The sequence below is a fragment of the Lissotriton helveticus genome, chromosome 5_1 (genome assembly GCF_964261635.1).
Source record: "Lissotriton helveticus chromosome 5_1, aLisHel1.1, whole genome shotgun sequence".
Classification (NCBI taxonomy): Eukaryota; Metazoa; Chordata; class Amphibia; order Caudata; family Salamandridae; genus Lissotriton; species Lissotriton helveticus.
Genome location: NC_136065.1, coordinates 2,140,516,190 through 2,140,538,821, shown reverse-complemented (window position 1 = coordinate 2,140,538,821; position 22,632 = coordinate 2,140,516,190). Strand labels below are relative to the sequence as shown.

General features: G+C 50.7%; 2 protein-coding genes across 3 annotated transcripts in view; one reads left to right on the top strand and one right to left on the bottom strand.

Moving 5' to 3' along the window:
• The window catches only part of CRAT (carnitine O-acetyltransferase), a 223,219-nt gene extending 221,428 nt beyond the window's left edge, over nt 1-1,791 (bottom strand). Inside the window, exon 1 of the mRNA XM_078646254.1 lies at nt 1,381-1,791. Within this exon, the coding sequence (XP_078502380.1) occupies nt 1,381-1,407 (27 nt within the window). The 5' untranslated portion in view covers nt 1,408-1,791. The remainder of the gene's footprint in view (nt 1-1,380) is intronic.
• A 778-nt stretch (nt 1,792-2,569) lies between these two features.
• PTPA (protein phosphatase 2 phosphatase activator) overlaps nt 2,570-22,632 on the top strand; it is a 416,046-nt gene continuing 395,983 nt past the window's right edge. The window contains exon 1 of one of the 2 annotated variants that reach the window (XM_078646251.1): nt 2,570-2,857. In XM_078646251.1, the coding sequence (XP_078502377.1) occupies nt 2,833-2,857 (25 nt within the window). In that variant the 5' untranslated portion in view covers nt 2,570-2,832. The remainder of the gene's footprint in view (nt 2,858-22,632) is intronic. The other variant, XM_078646252.1, reaches the window with a different exon arrangement.

Sequence of the window (22,632 nt, the reverse complement as noted above, 5' to 3'; positions counted from 1 at the left end):
TTCTCACAGTCCTCTGTACTCACCATAGCAAGGGATTCACACCTTCTGTACTCACTCCAACCTGCCCTCAATCACTGCTGAGACTCCCTGCTCTCACAGTCCTCTGTACTCACCATAGCAAGGGATTCACACCTTCTGCACTCACTCCTACCTGCCCTCAATCACTGCTGAGACTCTCTGCTCTCACTGTCCTCTGTACTCACCATAGCAAGGGATTCACACCTTCTGCACTCACTCCAATCTTCCCTCAATCACTGCTGGAGCTGAGGCTCCCTGCTCTCACAGTCCTCTGTACTCACCATAGCAAGGGATTCACACCTTCTGTACTCACTCCAACCTGCCCTCAATCACTGCTGAGACTCTCTGCTCTCACTGTCCTCTGTACTCACCATAGCAAGGGATTCACACCTTCTGCACTCACTCCAATCTTCCCTCAATCACTGCTGGAGCTGAGACTCCCTGCTCTCACAGTCCTCTGTACTGACCATAGCAAGGGATTCACACCTTCTGCACTCACTACAACCTGCCCTCAATCACTGCTGAGAGCTGATACCCGTGCTCTCACAGTCCTCTGTACTCACCATAGCAAGGGATTCACACCTTCTGCACTCACTCCAATCTTCCCTCAATCACTGCTCAGAGCTGAGACCCCCTGCTCTCACAGTCCTCTGTACTCACCATAGCAAGGGATTCACACCTTCTGCACTCACTCCAATCTTCCCTCAATCACGGCTCAGGGCTGAGACTCCCTGCTCTCACAGTCCTCTGTACTCACCATAGCAAGGGATTCACACCTTCTGCACTCACTCCAATCTTCCCTCAATCACTGCTCAGAGCTGAGACCCCCTGCTCTCACAGTCCTCTGTACTCACCATAGCAAGGGATTCACACCTTCTGCACTCACTCCAATCTTCCCTCAATCACGGCTCAGGGCTGAGACTCCATGCTCTCACAGTCCTCTGTACTCACCATAGCAAGGGATTCACACCTTCTGCACTCACTCCAATCTTCCCTCAATCACGGCTCAGGGCTGAGACTCCATGCTCTCACAGTCCTCTGTACTCACCATAGCAAGGGATTCACACCTTCTGCACTCACTCCAATCTTCCCTCAATCACGGCTCAGGGCTGAGACTCCATGCTCTCACAGTCCTCTGTACTCACCATAGCAAGGGATTCACACCTTCTGCACTCAAACACAGCTCAAGTCTTCTGTACTCCTCACAGCTCTGGATTGTCACCCTGTGTCCTTAGCTCAGGGCTCACTCTCAGCCCCCCCCCCCCCCTCAGACCCCCCACCCTCACCCCCTGGCACCCTCACCCCCTGGCACCCTCACCCCTCGGTACTCACCGCAGCCCAGGCCTCACCCTCTGTACTCACCATGGTTCTGGCTAGGAGTGCCCACATCTCTCTGGCTGGCTGGCTCCTGGGAGGGGCAAAGTCCTGGTGCCGGCTGGAGAGCAGGGAGGGGAGTGACAGGGAGTGGGGCAGTCCAGGAGGTCAGTGTGTCCAGAGGGTCATGGTGAGGGGGGGGCGGAGTCAGGGGCGGGGCTGAGGAGGGGGTAAGTGCCAGGGGTCGGGGCCACACCAGAGACTGGCTCAGCAGAGGAGGGGCAAGGGGCCCAAAGTTTGGAGGAGGAAGGGAGCACGAGCCAATCAGCTGAGAGGACACTGAGAGCAGCCGTGTCAGTGCGACGCACTCTTACTGGCAAAGGCTCGCGCCATGTTTGTGCGTGGCACGAGGAGCCAATCAGTGCAGGTCGAAGTACCAGAAACGTGTTCGTCAAAGGTAGGAACAACCAATCAGCACAGAGACACCACTTGGCTGTCACAACACAGAGGCTGTTAAAGACGGGAGGACCAATGAATAGAGAGGGCGGGGATAGAAGCCCTGTCCGTCAAAAAAGAGCCACGAATCAGCAGAGAGAGGCGGGGTGAGGTGACATCATAATGAGAGGGAGGGCAGCAAACAGCTGTCAAAGGCGAGAACCACCAATCAGTGGAAGAGGGGAGGGGCACTGCCTGCCAGTTAAAAGTACCCTGTGGCGGAGCAGCGTTACTTTCTTGTGATTACTTCCCACCTCCCTCGATATCACTTCAGCCGTTCTGCCCAGCTCCCTTTCTTTTTACTGTTCGTATCTCTTATCATTATCACCCCCTCCCACATTTATACCCCCGTGAAGACTGAACCACAGATAGTCCACACTCACGTGCGTGCGCTTCCGGGAACGCCCATAACCGGCGCATTTATCTAATCTGATGTCGAAGTCCTTCATTTCTGTCTAACGGTAACCGGTCGCAGCGTCGCGCGCCCCGCATAAACATGGCTTCTTGGGTGGCAGACGGGCGGCCGCGCTCCCCACGCTAAGATGGCGGCCGGGGAGTCAGGCGCACACAAAAAGATGGCCGCTGAAAGATTGGTCTTCTCACCGAAATAACAGGCTACGTCCCTCACAAAGATGGACGCCAAAGTAGTCTCTCCTCTTGCACAACGCATCAGGGCTAAAGTACCGCGTCCTTGACAACATGGCTATAGTGGTTATTGGGACCCACGTGACAGTAGCCACGCATGCGTATGTCTCACAAACGTGCGGGCGGACAAGTTAAGCGTTGGTTATCGGGATAACTTGGCCCAATCTAACATGGCCGACGGGATCCTCTAGCGCTTGTTTGTTCTGGACTCCAACCGTAGTAAGATGGAGGCTGCGCGAGTGTCAAAACGCCCCTGACAAAGATGGCGCCGCGCGCGGAAGGCTCGGCGTGACGTCAGTAACCGGCTCGGAGCAGCGGCGCGCGGAGCTCCAGTGGATCCGACGCACCGGGGCTTCCAAGATGGCGGAGAGCGAGCCGCAGGCAGGTGTGAGCGGGCGGGGCTGGGCTGCGCCGGGAGGGGCCCCGCCGGCAGGGGGCGCTGACTCAGGGCTTAACTTCAGCCGGGGCCGGTGCGGGCGTTGTGTGTCTGGGTCCTGTTGATACGTTTGTGGAGGTCCCCGTGCGTTCCCAGGCACTCCGGGCCTGCTGGGCTTTGAAGTATTTTAGGATCACTTTTCAAACAGTCACACACCTTTTAGAATGCTATTTTTTGTAGTTTACAATTTTTTTCATTTATATATATCTATATCTATCTATCTCACAGCCAGATTAACTGATTTGTCCAGAATCACAGGATGTTCGAGTCTCCTGCAAGGCTCGAACCTGGTTCCCCAGCTCCTAGGTCGGCCGTGTTAGCCGTTAAGCCACACCCTCTCCCTATAGGGCGCATATCCCTCTTTCACCCACACTTCCTGACCTGAGGAGGGTGAGGTCCAGGGGCCTCCACCCGGGGAGGGTGAGCTCAAGGAGGTCCAGGGGCCTCCACCCGGGGAGGGTGAGCTCGAGAAGGTCCAGGGGCCTCCACCCGGGGAGGGCGAGATCAAGGAGGTCCAGGGGCCTCCACCCGGGGAGGGTGAGCTCAAGGAGGTCCAGGGGCCTCCACCCGGGGAGGGCGAGATCAAGGAGGTCCAGGGGCCTCCACCCGGGGAGGGTGAGCTCAAGGAGGTCCAGGGGCCTCCACCCGGGGAGGGTGAGCTCAAGGAGGTCCAGGGGCCTCCACCCGGGGAGGGGGAGCTCAAGGAGGTCCAGGGGCCTCCACCCGGGGAGGGTGAGATCAAGGAGGTCCAGGGGCCTCCACCCGGGGAGGGTGAGATCAAGGAGGTCCAGGGGCCTCCACCCGGGGAGGGCGAGATCAAGGAGGTCCAGGGGCCTCCACCCGGGGAGGGGGAGCTCAAGGAGGTCCAGGGGCCTCCACCCGGGGAGGGTGAGATCAAGGAGGTCCAGGGGCCTCCACCCGGGGAGGGTGAGATCAAGGAGGTCCAGGGGCCTCCACCCGGGGAGGGTGAGCTCGAGAAGGTCCAGGGGCCTCCACCCGGGGAGGGTGAGATCAAGGAGGTCCAGGGGCCTCCACCCGGGGAGGGAGAGATCAAGGAGGTCAAGGGGCCTCCACCCGGGGAGGGTGAGATCAAGGAGGTCCAGGGGCCTCCACCCGGGGAGGGTGAGATCAAGGAGGTCCAGGGGCCTCCACCCGGGCAGGGGGAGATCGAGGAGGTCCAGGGGCCTCCACCCGGGCAGGGGGAGATCGAGGAGGTCCAGGGGCCTCCACCCGGGGAGGGCGAGATCGAGGAGGTCCAGGGGCCTCCACCCGGGGAGGGTGAGCTCGAGGAGGTCCAGGGGCCTCAACCCGGGGAGGGTGAGCTCGAGGAGGTCCAGGGGCCTCCACCCGGGGATGGTGAGATCGAGGAGGTCCAGGGGCCTCCACCCGGGGAGGGTGAGATCAAGGAGGTCCAGGGGCCTCCACCCGGGGAGGGTGAGATCAAGGAGGTCCAGGGGCCTCCACCCGGGGAGGGTGAGATCAAGGAGGTCCAGGGGCCTCCACCCGGGGAGGGTGAGATCAAGGAGGTCCAGGGGCCTCCACCCGGGGAGGGTGAGCTCGAGGAGGTCCAGGGGCCTCCACCCGGGGAGGGTGAGCTCGAGGAGGTCCAGGGGCCTCCACCCGGGGAGGGTGAGATCAAGGAGGTCCAGGGGCCTCCACCCGGGGAGGGTGAGCTCGAGGAGGTCCAGGGGCCTCCACCCGGGGAAGGTGAGCGCGAGGAGGTCCAGGGGCCTCCACCCGGGGAGGGTGAGCTCGAGAAGGTCCAGGGGACACTACCATTCCCAGGTGTGCCTTTCAGGTTCCTCTGGGTGTTCCTCGTGCTGGGAGCATGCAGGGCTTCTCCCCCTGAACACTCTCCTTCTGAAGGACAAGGCATCTCCCTTCCTTCCCTCATCAGGCGAGTAGGCTTCTAGGCCCCTCAGGTAGACCTTCAGCTCCTCCAGCAGAAAGTTCAGACTTTGGGTGAGGTCCCCCCTCACCTCTGGCAGACTGTCAGCAGGCACACTCCATGGTCACATGCATCCCTTCACATACTCTGTGGAGAACTCCCTTCCTGGGTCAAGAACAGAGTGAGGAGGGAGTGTGTATCACACTTTACACGCCTTCCGGGTGTCTTAAGGCTCAGAGCAGGTTTAGGTTGGTTCGCTTTCAAATGTCATTTTTAGGCTTCTCCCCAGACCCTGCCTTCATGTGAAGTGATAGTTTGAGCAGTGGGTAGTAAACGGGCTGGGTCCAAGCACTAGTGTCCGCAACAGGGGCAAGATGAAGTGCAATATATCTGGATCTGGTTTTTTAGGTCTCGCCCTGCGATGGCAGGCCAAAGGCCTGCTGTCGCAGAGCGAGACTATTGTTATCATTCCGGCTTTCAAGGACTGAAAGGGAGAGGACAAGAGACTGGCACGCGCACACAAGCAGCAGCCTGCCAGGATCAGGTCGCGCGCGTCAACACGCGCTCCGATTCCGGCAGGCTCTTCCCAACACATGCACAACACACATACAGCCCCCCCCCCCACGCATACACACACACATACATACATACAGAACCCCCGCATACACACACACACGCACACACATACACAGAGAACCCCCGGCACTTACACACACATCCCCTACCTCATCTCGGCGTCTTCGCGCTCCCTTGCCCCCGCTCTTCTGGTGCGCGCGCACCACTAGTTTCGATTCCCGCGTCGGCTCCTCTGTGGTGCGCGCGCACCACAGGTTTCTATTTAAACAGCCAATCAGGAGGCAGAACTCCTTTGAGACATGCTCCCTCTCTGGTCCGCTATCATTTTGAACTGCACGGTGCGTCGTGGCCCCAGCAAAAACGGCAGCATGGGCCAATCACCTTTGTTTTTGCTTATTATTTCCGTAGGCAGCTTTTGGTTATGCGCAGCCCACGTCACTACAGAGACACTTTGTAATGAATGGGACATAAGGGCAATCATGAACATTACTGGTGAGTAACCGAGGGATTTTAGCTATAGCTAGCTTTATTTTTTGTGCGTGTGGTTTTCTGTCTTTTTTACCTCGTGCTGGACCGTTGCAGGTGCTTAGCTGTTTGCTGATTCCATTATAGAAGAGGGAGAGCGCTTCCACAATGTAAGGCGTTTTTTTCAGGATTTTTTCTTTTGTGTTGTTGTATTATATATGCGTTTCTTTTTAAATGTGTTTTAAATATCTTTTTGCTGGCGGAACGGGGTTGGGTACCATCATGGCCATACAGGCTGCTCTAATTCCCCATTCCCAGCTGGTGCCCCTGCAGCCGCGGCACTCTCTGTGTGCTCCTCTAGCTCTTCGTCCTCGTCCACCGCCTCTTCCTCGCCCTCCCCGCGCCTGGCCACTCCGGCCACAGCCCCTCCGACCGCCTCCAGTGCAGGACTCCTCCTGCCAGAGCCCTTACTGCCAGCAGCATCCAACTCCCCCACCCCTGGCAGCGGCGGCGCAGGGAGCAGCATTAGCACCAGCTAAGGCGGCAGCAGCCCCAACCTCCTCCCGGGCAGCTGTGGCATCAGCGGTGGAGCCTGCACCCCCGGGCTGGCCGTGGCCATCAGCACCACCTCTGCGGCCAGCATCGCGAGAGTACTTTAAAACTCATGCTCACATCGAAGTCTTCTGAAAATCAAATTATCCTGTCGCACATCCCCCCTCCCCACTTCCCGAACACTTACTGTACAACTGATCCCCATTCCCGTCTGAAAACGTACCCTGCAGCCATACCTCTCTAACGCTCCCACCCTAGAGAGAAACTTTCCAGCAGCCTGGCCCGAGGACACACATGCGAAACCACAAAACTCAACTCACTTGTGCACCCCACCCCCCAAAGCTGAACACACCATCGCAGACATTTAACTGTCTCCTACCAGTCACGTGGCACCACTTTGTATTGTATTGTAAGGGGTGCTTATAGAGCGCACTGACACCATGGGTCATTGTGATATTATGTTGTGTGTGTTTGTGCAGCGCTAAATGAGGTGATACAAGTGCACTTGTGATCAGAAACTTGGGCTCACACTTCTCAGGGCATGATTAAAAGTGTGCACCTCGGCGTCTGACTCTTCAGATCATGTTTGGACATTGTCACGTACATACATGATTCCCTTTAGTCTGCAACTGTGGGCCGTATACAACTTAAAAGATAAACAAGCACAACTGGCAGCAAGCTCTCCGCCCGAGGATCACTTTGTATGTGTGTGTGTGTGTGGGGGGGGGGGGGCGGCGGGGGGGTTGTTGAGCCTGCCCGGGATTCGGCAGCGAGCATGCAGGCGCGTTAAATTGCTAATCGGAGGCCGGGGAGTTGGGAGAGGTGTCTGGAGGGAAATCCTGAGCAGGGAGAGCACAGAGTAGCGAAGTGGGTCAGAGGGTGTATGCATCCGAGCTAAGAGGCGGGAGTGGAGGCCCGGGGAGGGCTGACTGACGGTGCTGGAGCCCTCATAGGAGGGCAGGCGGTTCTGCCTCACCCGGGGAAGGCTGTAGTGTGACCGGGACAGAGAGAGGCCAGGGTAGACCATGCACCCCATCCTCTCAGGACTGGTGTACTTTCAGGGGGACTGGGGTGAACTGATAAGACGTTAGATTGCAGAGCCCTCATACAGTTGGTCCGGATTCATGGCATCACCAAGTAAGCAGGACTTGGGAAGGGTTTCAACCCACTGCCTCCTTCCGTGCAGCAGAGACATCCCCTAAACTCTGGAGGACTTTGGTCAAAGGGGGGGGGGGGGGGGGCACAACTGCCGCCATCCGAATCTTTGAACGAGACACGTTGGAAGATCACTGAGATGCGAGTTCCCTTCATGTGGGGAAGTGCAGGGCACAGTTAGTATGTGAAAGAGATTGTGGGAAAGGTGCAGGAAACACCCGATCATGTAGGCATTTACAGGCTATAGCTGCATTTGCCTACTTAGTAGTAGCAGCCAGCAGTAGATATCACAACTCATACGCACACACTACATTGATGTGTTTTTAGGGAGTAGTCACGGGGTGTTCTATGTGTGGTGTCAAGTGAATGACAACACAGCTGGTCTGAGGGTATATGAGTGCAAACTGATTCCCGTACCTTGCAGGTTGCCTGAGTGAGCGCTGCGGGCTCTTCCCAGCACCACCACCTCCCCCCCACCCCAGGGGCTGTGTGGAGACGTCCCTCCCTCTGCTAGCTTTAGATTCGGCACCAAGCATTTATATGAAGACGTCTCTCTCGGGTAGCCAGCATGGCTGCAGCCGGGCTGCGCATGCCGTGCAGTGCATGCCGTGCAGTGTACTGACATCAAGGACACACACTCCATGGAGTGCTGGAGCCTCCGAGACGCCTGCCTGACGCCACTGCATGGCTGAGGGTTTCCGTTCCTCGAGGGAGTCATTCCCCTCGGGGTGTCCTGACGATGTTTCCTCGCTCCTCCTGTGGGAGAGGGCCGTTACAGGTGCAGGGTGCGTGGAGTACGGGGCTCCCCAGTCCCTTCTGGAAGAGTAGGTGGAAACAGGAGCAACGGTGAGCTCCTCTCTTCCAAAGGTGGTTTTGTTTAAGGAAAGGGAGTTTCTCTAGCCCCCGAGGACCCCAACTTAAAGGTCATTATTGAAGGGAACTAAACAGTTACCTATTTGCCACAAAGTCACGAACACACCACTGAAGTGCTTCCAAAGACCAACAGGGCTGATGTTCATGGTGGGCACGCTTCGGGCGTGTAATCCAAGCCTGGATGCGAGGAGTACCTCGGGCAACATCAAATGCTGGTAACGAAAGCACCAGACGCAGTAATGCTTTCAGCATTTAAAATAATAATAGGGTGTACTACCAAATCAAACATACCACGCAGTTTGCAAGCAGTCCCCACCGGCTATAGAAAATGTCTCGGGTAGAATCGTCTCTGAAGTACACGTGCACCAGTGACCCGGAAGGAACACGCAGAAGACAGAGTGTCTCTTTAGATGTAACCTTTCCTTCTGAGGGATCAGTTCCATGGCCCCACTCGGCCTCCATACACTCTGCCCCATGGTGGGCGAGAATCAGTGGCCTCCGAGAGGTGACCCCCTCTCATTCGGAGGTGAACTTCTGTGCCTTCCGACAGGCCAGTCACTTGCTCCCCACTGAGCCCCGAGACACACATCCACACAGTGGGCAAGGTTCCAGGCCTCTGAGAGGCCAGTCTCCCTCCCACACGTCTCATAGCCTTCTGGGGGCAAGTATCCCCTTCTGAGAGGTCATCTCCACAGAGCCACGAAATACAAGCACGCATGCACACACAGTGAGTAAATACCAACCACCTTGTCACTGAATTGATATGAAAGAGCACAATTTCGAACCTAGTTTATCACTTTCATTAGTTTCTTTTGAGAGTTTATCTCACATATTTTGCACAAAAAAAGTTCTAATCCATTTCAGGACTACTGCAGGTATGTTCGAAGTCCTCATGTTTAGGGTGTGCATTCGAAAAAAAGATACAACTGGTGGGATTCCCACTCCTGGTCATGGCATACTTTCCGTCAGGCTATACAAGGTACATAAAGGACCCTTGATTTTAGCAGGCCTCAGAATGCCGAAATTCTAGGAGTGTGACACGCCATCTTTAATTCTTTCCCACAATTGCAACAGGGACTGACCCCTCAGTGTTCGAATGCCCCTCCCCAACCCCTCCCAGGCACTCAGGAGTTAAAAGACGCGTAGCTTTAGATAATGGATAGTGACAAATGGCGGCTCGTTCTCACATTGCAGGCAGAGTGCGGTCACCAGCTCCATATGTGATGCGATTGTCAAGCACACGTGGTGTCGCCACTGTGAAACACTGAATATTCACACAATTATTATATCTACATTAGTTGTTTCCGCTACAAGGCAAACCCGCTGTTTGCCTGGCCTGAGTAAACTAAACTAGATTGTTTCACATAATTAATCGTACAAGCATTAGGTAATCGTATTCCATAAGGCTGTGGCACCTTCCTGCCGCTGTACACCAGTGATGGGGGTTGTGATCCCAGTCTTACAAAACTGATAACAAAAAAAACACTGCAAATTTCACGAAACAAAAGATGATATTCCATATTTTCCATGAAGGGGGCACCAGAACTAAAATACCCAGAATAGGTCAGGTGCTTGAATCTTTAGATCATAGAGTAATTTAACATAGAGCAGCCTAACATCACATAAAACATGCCACAACAAAACCTAACACATAACTTAACACAAGGTAATATAATAAAAATGTTATATTCCATAACTGACCAGGCAAAATTTATATAGCTTCATGTTAAACTATTGCATTTATGCAGTTCGAGCTATTGGCATTGTAAATGACAATGCCCTTTATTTATGTTTTGGTTTTCAAAACATAAATAAAAGGCATTGTCATTTACAAGGCCAATTGCCTAAACCTGTGTAAATGCGAGACCTACTGCATTGCAAATGCTTTTTTTTATAGGTTTTTTTTTGTGCTCATTCTGTCAGACTTTAATCATATTTATTTTGGTATATGAAATATAACGTTGTAGCCAATATAGTTCGACATATAGTTAATTAAAGTGAACTCCCATGTGGAGCAGAGGTCAAGTAATGCAACCCATTTCATGTATACTACAAATACATGTTGATATCTACAATTATTTAAGATTTAAATTATTTTTTGATCATGCATGCTGTTTTTGTGCAGAGATATTAACTGACCTTGTACAAATGGTATGTTAGTGAATTAATTTGTTGCACAGGAAAGTCTTGCATATATATATATAGATATATATGTATGCACATGCCTTGGAAAAGTCATATCAACCTCTCATTTCCCTTGGTACAGAGGGAACATAGGACATGTTTACTATTTCACTTGGGGATTATCCCCTCTCTAATTACGTTTCACCGGTAATCTCAAGGCATAAAACGCTCAATCTTGAAACAAATACTCTTTCACTTTTACATTTTATGTCGGAAATTTTTTGCAAAGGTGTATTTACGTTTTCTTGTAATGATCAGGTTTCTTGTAATGCTAACATGAATATATTTGCTAGGCATCTAAATTATCTAGCATACACGGAGAAGGTCTTGGCAGTTGATGGGATGCTCAATTTTTCTCTAGTTATGATAAAAGGCATTATCTTGTATTTACGAGAATTCAAGCTATTGGCATTATAACTTACAATGCCATTTATTTATGTTTTAAAAATGAAGACCAACATAAAAGGCATTGTCATTTACAATGTCAAAAGCTCAAACTGGTGTAAATGCGAGACCTATTGCATTGCAAATGCTTGTCTCAGTCTTCCTGAAGTAGTAATCGAGGACTGACTAAAGGCCACGCCCTCATTGAAAACTCCCTTGGTGTGATCAACAGAAACTGCAACCACACCCTTCACGCCAAATAAGTGCACAAGATGGACTAATGAACAGCCTTTTGATCGAAGTCCTCATTGAATTTCTAAATGTGGCTATATTTCCAACATCTACACTTCACTGTTTAGGTCTCCACCCACAGGAATGCAAGCAGTGGACTTCCAGTGTCTGAATAGACTAAACTCATCCTCTATCTCATGCCTTGCGAAACCAGGGGTATCCAAAATGGATCCCACAGGCCCAGTTCTCTTCAATCCCCACACACACAGTCCATTTACCTTACATGTGCCACACAAGAACTGCACACACATACACTCCACCTGCCCATGAAATGTCAGCGTCCTCTGAGCATCAGTTTTGAGGAAGGGAGGCGTGAGAAACGACAGCACTGTATGGGAAGGATCCCATAGAAGGGTTGAGAAAGTCTCATGTTCCGGAATCGATGGTGGTAGTGCAAGGGAAATGATAGGACCGAGGAAAAGTCTACATAAGCAGAGACCTGTGATGGCCTGAGGAAGCCTAAAGTTAGGCAGAGGCTCTTACGCTTTTCCCGGGCGGTAGATGGGTATATAGGCAAAGTATTCTAGCATTAAGGATGCTATATTGCCCCAGTACAAGATGATCAGGTGAGTTAGGTACTCCAGTATTACTTGTGATGATGAACTGCCCCACTAAAAAGATGGAGTACTTTATCTCTAGACCTTAGGTAAGGTACTCCAGTGAATATTCAGAGAGCAGTCGTCTCCCTCCACTTCTCTGTTGATAATGAAAAATGAAGACTGAAGGAAATGTCCTGGCCTGCCAATACTCGAAATGCTCAATGGAAGGATTCTTTCGCTTAAATGTGACTCCCCACAGGTGAACAGTGTTCCCGGGTATTTGGAAACTCATAAGCTTGAAAGATAAAAAAAAATCGGGCCCCTTTGTCAACTGTAAAAGACTGTCTCAATCCGCGGACTGCTTCACAATACACCTTTTGTGGTGCAAAGTTCCTTGTGAGCAACAGTGGTTTCGGAAGGAATAAAGAAAATTGAACTTTTTGTGTGGCGAAAACAGGTCGTCCTTTCTGCCCTTTTACAGATTGTTCAACCTGACTTGTTGCTCTCACCTTCGCCTTCTAGCAAGGTCAGTTGGACCTCCTGCGCACAAGGGCGTTCTGATATCAGCCACCCAACACCACTAGCACTATTCTTCCATCCCACCCTGTGAGCCTAGGCACTACAATCCTCTATCACTATGCACTCCTGTCTTGCCAGAGTGCATCATGAAGTTAAGCGTACTCCCTACTTCTGTCCCTTGATGGCTCACCCCCATATTCTATCATTCTCTGACGCTGCCCTTCTTCAGACCCTGTTGTCTCCTATTCATCATTTTGACAGTCCACCGTTGATTAATTTTATCTTTGTTTAAACAGCACTTGTTTAAAATTTGTAACCTGGTTCTGATGATGGCCTGAAAGCAATGCAGGCCGAAACGCAGTCGACCTTGAAGCTTTCATAACTTGATCGTGTTCTCGGAGGAACTTTGTCAGTTTGCAATTCATTTGGGGGTCAGATGGGTCTAGCCTTTTAATAGCGGCAGTCCTGCAGGGTTTCATTCCTCTGTCCAGAAATGCTCTCCTTCATAAAGTGACTCATGCTGATTGTGATTTCTGACATTTACATATCAGATGAATAAGATCTTCTTTTTGACTGTCGCAAAGGTGGCACACTTTTGAGTCAATATATTTCCAATGTGGAGCATCTGCAGTAAGTTTCTTTTATGACTTATTAATAACAATAAAGGTAATATGCTTTTTTAATCGATTGGTTTGTAGATATATGTTCATATTTCTGGTTCTGGGGTTTATGATACGTAATGTGTGAAATATAGGTTTGACTGTGTAGTTGATATTTGACCATTTGTGAATGTGAGTAATATACATATTTGCTAACTTGATCCAAGAGAGTTCACTTTTTAAACAGTACTAAAAATGCTTTTATCCAATAAAGAATTACATTTTGCAGCTTTATTTATTGCTAGCTTAAATGTTGGAAAATGCATATTTTTATTTCAGAGATGAAAGGTGCTCGTCGATTTTAAGTGCGTTGTGCAAGAATTGATTGAACAACCATTTTTAACTTTATCAAGTTCTGACCATAGTGCCTCATTAAGACTCGAATTCTCTGGGTTTTGTTTTATACGGCATCAGACCTTATATAGAGGTATATAGTCTGCTCGACGATTCATTCATTAACCCAAACTCCAGACGCATTTGTGGTGGTGAAGCAGTCCGGGGAAATTGAAAAACATTTAGGTTTCGCCTGGCGTCGGAGCTCCTAGCTCCGCCCAGGAGAAATCTTATGTCCCTACAGTGTAGGGCTTAGTCCCGCCCTCTGTTCCATTGGCTAGCTCCATAAATAGAGGCTAGCCATTGGAACAAAGATCTGTCCGTCATGACCGGACCAGATTCGTGGGCGTTCCCGCGATTTTTTCCGTCTCCGCCTCTGCGATGTCGTCATCGCGGCGGTGGGCGGAGTTTCGTTTTTTTTTTAATGGGTTTGTTTTCGTCATTCGACCACGGCCGCCGGAAGAAGTCCAAATATGTACGTATTTTGTTTTAATGTAGTTCTTCTTTGTCCTCTTTTTCTAAAAGAAGCTGCGTTTGTCAACAATACCAGTGCAGTTTCTTTATTTCACTAACACCCCAGGCTGTATTTTTGTGCCCCTCTGCATTGTGTACAACGGAAAGGCTGCAGTTGGAGGGCTGCTGTGATTTTAAAGTAAGTGGCTGTGGCTTGCCAGTCAACAGGTGTGGGGGTATGTTTTGTGTGTCCTCCCCCTGCAGGCTTCACGCAGATGTCTCCACACAGGGTTTGTATGCGTGTTCCCCTGTCTTCACTTTCACACGTCCACTGTCTCTGTTGCTGCTCGCAACTAGCCAGAGTTTTGCTTGCTCCTGGCAAGCTATGGATTCTTGGGGGGGAAAACCAAGACTTTCCATTATAGCTAAAGTGTGACCGCCCTATGGAAGAAAATCTGGAAACCGCTTAATTGCATTTTTATGAAACTGCAGTGTTTTATTTAGCATTTAATACGTTTACAAATAAATCCTAAACAGTCATCGAGGGGTACAGTGTGTCCCTAAACTCGCGTGTCTGCTGATGGCTACTATGGCATATTAAATAACTTGATATGACGTATCATGCAGCACTCATGCGTTTCTAAGCGCTGTATATAAAGAATATATGTCACTATTACTCACTTTAATGGCACTTAATTGACCAGCCTCAGAAGGATGGAGGCCGAGTCTATCTTGCTGGGTTTCACACTTGTGCCCTGCAGATTCCTGCACGCCTCAGCTGAGGGAGTTTAGCTCACTGAGCTGATCTCTGCTCATGGCCTGTGGTATGCACAAGCTCGGGCACAGCTCTGCACTCGTACCCGGAAACTCTCAGAGTAGCTGTGTGATGCACGCCTAATTAGGGCGCAGAAAACGCTCCAGGGATGTATTCTACAGCAGGAAACAACGTTTCTAGCTTATAGTAGGCTGATTACATAGCTGCATGCTGATGCAACGCCAAGCTTTCGGTCATGGGCTATATTTAACAAATGAGTGCATTCTGGGAGTTGTAGTCTTGGCGGTGCCTTCACGATTATTTAATTTTATGCTCTGCCTAGTCAGTTAATTTATTTCGGTGCGGGTCCGCTGCTCCCCGTTCCTGTTTCCACGGCCCGTGTCTGCTGCGGGGGTGGAGGGTTGGCCCGGAGTCGGACGGTTTATCTGGCGGGACCCCATTGTGCTCCAATCTTAGGTTGACTTTTATTTAGTGGTGCAGCATTTTGTCGCCCGTGTCATTATAGTCCCATCTCCTAGCTAACGGGGTTTTGTTGTGCCCTTACCTTCGGGCGCTATGCCGCCCCCCCGTGCTAGCACCAACGTGCGGTAGGTTGGTTTGAGGGGAGTCTTTGGGACTGGAGATGGCCATTGGGGGAGAGTACATGCACGTGGGATGGTAACGGAGGCCCCCTCCTCTCTTTCCCTGAAGGCTTTAGGGCGATATCGTGCTGTCCCCTTTAGCGTCCTCAGTGTCCATTGCGGCCTGGAAGTTGGGTCATTGCTATTGTCTTTTGGTGCCATCTGTTCAGGAGCACGCCGTCATCGGGACCACGTAGAGGCCATTTTAGGTCCATGCAGTCTTAGGTCACTGACTAAGCACACATGGGCGCCATGCCACGGCCAGTTTAGCGAACATGGCTGCTTGGTCACTGCTCACGGGACAAGGGCGGCAGGCAGCGGCCATCTTAGCGACACTAGCTGTCCCCTGGCACTGGGACATGGGCCGGCCATTTTGACTCCCATGTGAGGATGTAGAGGGTGTATATAGCTCTTGGCCTTAGCGCTGGGGTACAGGGCCCGAGCCTACCTTTGGCTTCAAAGTTCCGTATTTTCCGATGGTGTCCGGGGGATTGCCTAGTCTTTTCGGATGTTTGCTCCAGTATGGAGGATTTCCTTATGCTCGCGCCACCTCCCGCGTTTCTTGGACTACTCCGTTTGTCCGTCTTTTGGGTAGCGGGTGTTCCTTATTAGCACAATTCACGATGGTTTTTTTTTGTTGCTGGACCCTTGTGTCATGTACTTTGTTCTTGACAATTTGTGCCGCAATTTGCATTTATGTCTCTGGATGTCTATTGCCCCCCCGCGGTCCATTCAGCGCAGTTTGCCCTCGCGCCTTCACACGCCCCTTGTATTTGCCCTCTGACCACGGGCCACTGCGAGCTGTCGGGCGGCATGTGTTTACGTTTAAGTCTTTGCGTGTGTCGGTGCTGTTGTCTCTGTTGCCCCGTCTTATGTCCTCTCTATGTTTGTTTTACGTTGTCTCTGTGCTAAGTCTTTGCGTGTCTCCGTGGTGTTGTCTCTGTTGCCCCCGTCTCATGTCCTCTCCATGTTTGTTTTACGTATTTCCGTGTCTTGTTGCTGTTGTCTCTGTTTTCCGTCAATGGGATGCTTTCGTCGGCAGGTTTAGTGTTTAAGGTAAGCCTTTTGTTTCTTGGCATTTATCTAATTTGTTTTTGTTTATTTTTTTTAGGTCTAACATGTCTTAGTGTGTGTGTGTATGTGTGTGGCTGGCTCTGGGTGGGTGTATGTGTGTGGCTGGCTCTGGGTGGGTGTATGTGTGTGGCTGGCTCTGGGTGGGTGTATGTGTGTGGCTGGCTCTGGGTGGGTGTGTGTGTGTGGCTGGCTCTGGGTGTGTGTGGCTGGCTCTGGGTGTGTGTGGCTGGCTCTGGGTGTGTGTGGCTGGCTCTGGGTGTGTGTGGCTGGCTCTGGGTGTGTGTGGCTGGCTCTGGGTGTGTGTGTGTGTGGCTCTGGGTGTGTGTGTGTGGCTCTGGGTGTGTGTGTGTGGCTCTGGGTGTGTGTGTGTGGCTCTGGGTGTGTGTGTGTGGCTCTGGGTGTGTGTGGCTCTGGGTGTGTGTGTGTGGCTCTGGGTGTGTGTGTGTGGCTCTGGGTGTGTGTGTGTGGCTCTGGGTGTGTGTGTGTGGCTCTGGGTGTGTGTGTTTGTGTGGCTCTGGGTGTGTGTCTGTGTGTGTGTGGCTCTGGGTGTGTGTCTGTGTGTGTGTGGCTCTGGGTGTGTGTGTGTGGCTCTGGGTGTGTGTGTTTGTGTGGCTCTGGGTGTGTGTGTGTGTGGCTCTGGGTGTGTGTGTGTGGCTCTGGGTGTGTGTGTGTGACTCTGGGTGTGTGTGTGTGTGTCTCTGGGTGTGTGTGTGTGTGTCTCTGGGTGTGTGTGTGTGTGTGTGTGGCTCTGGGTGTGTGTGTGTGTGGCTCTGGGTGTGTGTGTGTGGCTCTGGGTGTCTGTGTGGCTCTGGGTGTGTGTCTGTGTGTGTGTGGGTGTGTGTGTGTGTGTGTGTGTGTGTGGCTCTGGGTGCGTGTGTGTGTGGCTCTGGGTGTGTGTATGTGTGTGTGGCTCTAGGTGACGCTGCCCTTCTTCAGACCCTGTTGTCTCCTATTCATCATTTTGACAGTCCACCGTTGATTAATTTTATCTTTGTTTAAACAGCACTTGTTTAAAATTTGTAACCTGGTTCTGATGATGGCCTGAAAGCAATGCAGGCCGAAACGCAGTCGACCTTGAAGCTTTCATAACTTGATCGTGTTCTCGGAGGAACTTTGTCAGTTTGCAATTCATTTGGGGGTCAGATGGGTCTAGCCTTTTAATAGCGGCAGTCCTGCAGGGTTTCATTCCTCTGTCCAGAAATGCTCTCCTTCATAAAGTGACTCATGCTGATTGTGATTTCTGACATTTACATATCAGATGAATAAGATCTTCTTTTTGACTGTCGCAAAGGTGGCACACTTTTGAGTCAATATATTTCCAATGTGGAGCATCTGCAGTAAGTTTCTTTTATGACTTATTAATAACAATAAAGGTAATATGCTTTTTTAATCGATTGGTTTGTAGATATATGTTCATATTTCTGGTTCTGGGGTTTATGATACGTAATGTGTGAAATATAGGTTTGACTGTGTAGTTGATATTTGACCATTTGTGAATGTGAGTAATATACATATTTGCTAACTTGATCCAAGAGAGTTCACTTTTTAAACAGTACTAAAAATGCTTTTATCCAATAAAGAATTACATTTTGCAGCTTTATTTATTGCTAGCTTAAATGTTGGAAAATGCATATTTTTATTTCAGAGATGAAAGGTGCTCGTCGATTTTAAGTGCGTTGTGCAAGAATTGATTGAACAACCATTTTTAACTTTATCAAGTTCTGACCATAGTGCCTCATTAAGACTCGAATTCTCTGGGTTTTGTTTTATACGGCATCAGACCTTATAGAGAGGTATATAGTCTGCTCGACGATTCATTCATTAACCCAAACTCCAGACGCATTTGTGGTGGTGAAGCAGTCCGGGGAAATTGAAAAACATTTAGGTTTCGCCTGGCGTCGGAGCTCCTAGCTCCGCCCAGGAGAAATCTTATGTCCCTACAGTGTAGGGCTTAGTCCCGCCCTCTGTTCCATTGGCTAGCTCCATAAATAGAGGCTAGCCATTGGAACAAAGATCTGTCCGTCATGACCGGACCAGATTCGTGGGCGTTCCCGCGATTTTTTCCGTCTCCGCCTCTGCGATGTCGTCATCGCGGCGGTGGGCGGAGTTTCGTTTTTTTTTTAATGGGTTTGTTTTCGTCATTCGACCACGGCCGCCGGAAGAAGTCCAAATATGTACGTATTTTGTTTTAATGTAGTTCTTCTTTGTCCTCTTTTTCTAAAAGAAGCTGCGTTTGTCAACAATACCAGTGCAGTTTCTTTATTTCACTAACACCCCAGGCTGTATTTTTGTGCCCCTCTGCATTGTGTACAACGGAAAGGCTGCAGTTGGAGGGCTGCTGTGATTTTAAAGTAAGTGGCTGTGGCTTGCCAGTCAACAGGTGTGGGGGTATGTTTTGTGTGTCCTCCCCCTGCAGGCTTCACGCAGATGTCTCCACACAGGGTTTGTATGCGTGTTCCCCTGTCTTCACTTTCACACGTCCACTGTCTCTGTTGCTGCTCGCAACTAGCCAGAGTTTTGCTTGCTCCTGGCAAGCTATGGATTCTTGGGGGGGAAAACCAAGACTTTCCATTATAGCTAAAGTGTGACCGCCCTATGGAAGAAAATCTGGAAACCGCTTAATTGCATTTTTATGAAACTGCAGTGTTTTATTTAGCATTTAATACGTTTACAAATAAATCCTAAACAGTCATCGAGGGGTACAGTGTGTCCCTAAACTCGCGTGTCTGCTGATGGCTACTATGGCATATTAAATAACTTGATATGACGTATCATGCAGCACTCATGCGTTTCTAAGCGCTGTATATAAAGAATATATGTCACTATTACTCACTTTAATGGCACTTAATTGACCAGCCTCAGAAGGATGGAGGCCGAGTCTATCTTGCTGGGTTTCACACTTGTGCCCTGCAGATTCCTGCACGCCTCAGCTGAGGGAGTTTAGCTCACTGAGCTGATCTCTGCTCATGGCCTGTGGTATGCACAAGCTCGGGCACAGCTCTGCACTCGTACCCGGAAACTCTCAGAGTAGCTGTGTGATGCACGCCTAATTAGGGCGCAGAAAACGCTCCAGGGATGTATTCTACAGCAGGAAACAACGTTTCTAGCTTATAGTAGGCTGATTACATAGCTGCATGCTGATGCAACGCCAAGCTTTCGGTCATGGGCTATATTTAACAAATGAGTGCATTCTGGGAGTTGTAGTCTTGGCGGTGCCTTCACGATTATTTAATTTTATGCTCTGCCTAGTCAGTTAATTTATTTCGGTGCGGGTCCGCTGCTCCCCGTTCCTGTTTCCACGGCCCGTGTCTGCTGCGGGGGTGGAGGGTTGGCCCGGAGTCGGACGGTTTATCTGGCGGGACCCCATTGTGCTCCAATCTTAGGTTGACTTTTATTTAGTGGTGCAGCATTTTGTCGCCCGTGTCATTATAGTCCCATCTCCTAGCTAACGGGGTTTTGTTGTGCCCTTACCTTCGGGCGCTATGCCGCCCCCCCGTGCTAGCACCAACGTGCGGTAGGTTGGTTTGAGGGGAGTCTTTGGGACTGGAGATGGCCATTGGGGGAGAGTACATGCACGTGGGATGGTAACGGAGGCCCCCTCCTCTCTTTCCCTGAAGGCTTTAGGGCGATATCGTGCTGTCCCCTTTAGCGTCCTCAGTGTCCATTGCGGCCTGGAAGTTGGGTCATTGCTATTGTCTTTTGGTGCCATCTGTTCAGGAGCACGCCGTCATCGGGACCACGTAGAGGCCATTTTAGGTCCATGCAGTCTTAGGTCACTGACTAAGCACACATGGGCGCCATGCCACGGCCAGTTTAGCGAACATGGCTGCTTGGTCACTGCTCACGGGACAAGGGCGGCAGGCAGCGGCCATCTTAGCGACACTAGCTGTCCCCTGGCACTGGGACATGGGCCGGCCATTTTGACTCCCATGTGAGGATGTAGAGGGTGTATATAGCTCTTGGCCTTAGCGCTGGGGTACAGGGCCCGAGCATACCTTTGGCTTCAAAGTTCCGTATTTTCCGATGGTGTCCGGGGGATTGCCTAGTCTTTTCGGATGTTTGCTCCAGTATGGAGGATTTCCTTATGCTCGCGCCACCTCCCGCGTTTCTTGGACTACTCCGTTTGTCCGTCTTTTGGGTAGCGGGTGTTCCTTATTAGCACAATTCACGATGGTTTTTTTTTGTTGCTGGACCCTTGTGTCATGTACTTTGTTCTTGACAATTTGTGCCGCAATTTGCATTTATGTCTCTGGATGTCTATTGCCCCCCCGCGGTCCATTCAGCGCAGTTTGCCCTCGCGCCTTCACACGCCCCTTGTATTTGCCCTCTGACCACGGGCCACTGCGAGCTGTCGGGCGGCATGTGTTTACGTTTAAGTCTTTGCGTGTGTCGGTGCTGTTGTCTCTGTTGCCCCGTCTTATGTCCTCTCTATGTTTGTTTTACGTTGTCTCTGTGCTAAGTCTTTGCGTGTCTCCGTGGTGTTGTCTCTGTTGCCCCCGTCTCATGTCCTCTCCATGTTTGTTTTACGTATTTCCGTGTCTTGTTGCTGTTGTCTCTGTTTTCCGTCAATGGGATGCTTTCGTCGGCAGGTTTAGTGTTTAAGGTAAGCCTTTTGTTTCTTGGCATTTATCTAATTTGTTTTTGTTTATTTTTTTTAGGTCTAACATGTCTTAGTGTGTGTGTGTGTGTGTGTGGCTGGCTCTGGGTGGGTGTATGTGTGTGGCTGGCTCTGGGTGGGTGTATGTGTGTGGCTGGCTCTGGGTGGGTGTATGTGTGTGGCTGGCTCTGGGTGGGTGTGTGTGTGTGGCTGGCTCTGGGTGTGTGTGGCTGGCTCTGGGTGTGTGTGGCTGGCTCTGGGTGTGTGTGGCTGGCTCTGGGTGTGTGTGGCTGGCTCTGGGTGTGTGTGGCTGGCTCTGGGTGTGTGTGTGTGTGGCTCTGGGTGTGTGTGTGTGGCTCTGGGTGTGTGTGTGTGGCTCTGGGTGTGTGTGTGTGGCTCTGGGTGTGTGTGTGTGGCTCTGGGTGTGTGTGTGTGGCTCTGGGTGTGTGTGTGTGGCTCTGGGTGTGTGTGTGTGGCTCTGGGTGTGTGTGTGTGGCTCTGGGTGTGTGTGTTTGTGTGGCTCTGGGTGTGTGTCTGTGTGTGTGTGGCTCTGGGTGTGTGTCTGTGTGTGTGTGGCTCTGGGTGTGTGTGTTTGTGTGGCTCTGGGTGTGTGTGTTTGTGTGGCTCTGGGTGTGTGTGTGTGTGGCTCTGGGTGTGTGTGTGTGGCTCTGGGTGTGTGTGTGTGACTCTGGGTGTGTGTGTGTGTGTCTCTGGGTGTGTGTGTGTGTGTCTCTGGGTGTGTGTGTGTGTGTGTGTGGCTCTGGGTGTGTGTGTGTGTGGCTCTGGGTGTGTGTGTGTGGCTCTGGGTGTCTGTGTGGCTCTGGGTGTGTGTCTGTGTGTGTGTGGGTGTGTGTGTGTGTGTGTGTGTGGCTCTGGGTGCGTGTGTGTGTGGCTCTGGGTGTGTGTATGTGTGTGTGGCTCTAGGTGTGTGGTGGTAATTGCTGTCTGCTGAGCTCATCCGTAGGGTACAATAAGTCTCAAATTTGCGAGAGATTTAGCTAATGGCAATGTAAATAACAATGCCATTTATTTATCTATTTTCAAAACCAACACATAAATACAAATGTTGTCATTTACAATGCCAATAGCTCAAACTTTTCCAAAGGCGAAACCATTGCATTGTAAATGCTTGTTTGTAGATGCTGGTAAAAAAGGTTATTGCGGCTGACAGAATCTTTCCTGTGTAAGGCAACACTAGTGTAAGTTAAAGTTGGAAGAGTTTTAGTAGCTATTGAGAGTATCAGCCTAAATGATGGGCCCTCCAGTTTTATTGCCAGCGAACTACAAGCATACGTCTTTTATTTTTTTAATATTTCTTTTTATTTGTATTTTCAAAAGAACACGTCATCAATAACAAACAGCCAGTAGTTACACACTGGAAAGTCAAAGCTAAATCTGCATCACCAATACAGTACAGGTTACATTCTACACCCACCCCGCCCCCTCAAAATGTTATAGAAATCACATAGTTTGTTTGCAGCTTACTGATGAAATTCTAGTCAAACGTTTGAGCTCCCAATGGCGAATCCAACTGGGATTAGAACATCTCATATCCAAATTATGAAGTCCAGGACAATAACGCATGCAGTAAGCCCAACAAGTATATTGTTAGAAAAAGGAGGACCCCATCCCACCTCTCAGTCCATCCCGCCACCCCCTAAGCAACCCGTGTGTTCTCTTCTGTCTCTCCCGGGCCCAGGTGAGAAATGATTCCCATATGTCTCGGGGTCTGGATGTGGGAGACATTAGTTCCCAAAAGGTGGTTAACTGGGAGTGTCCATATGTAA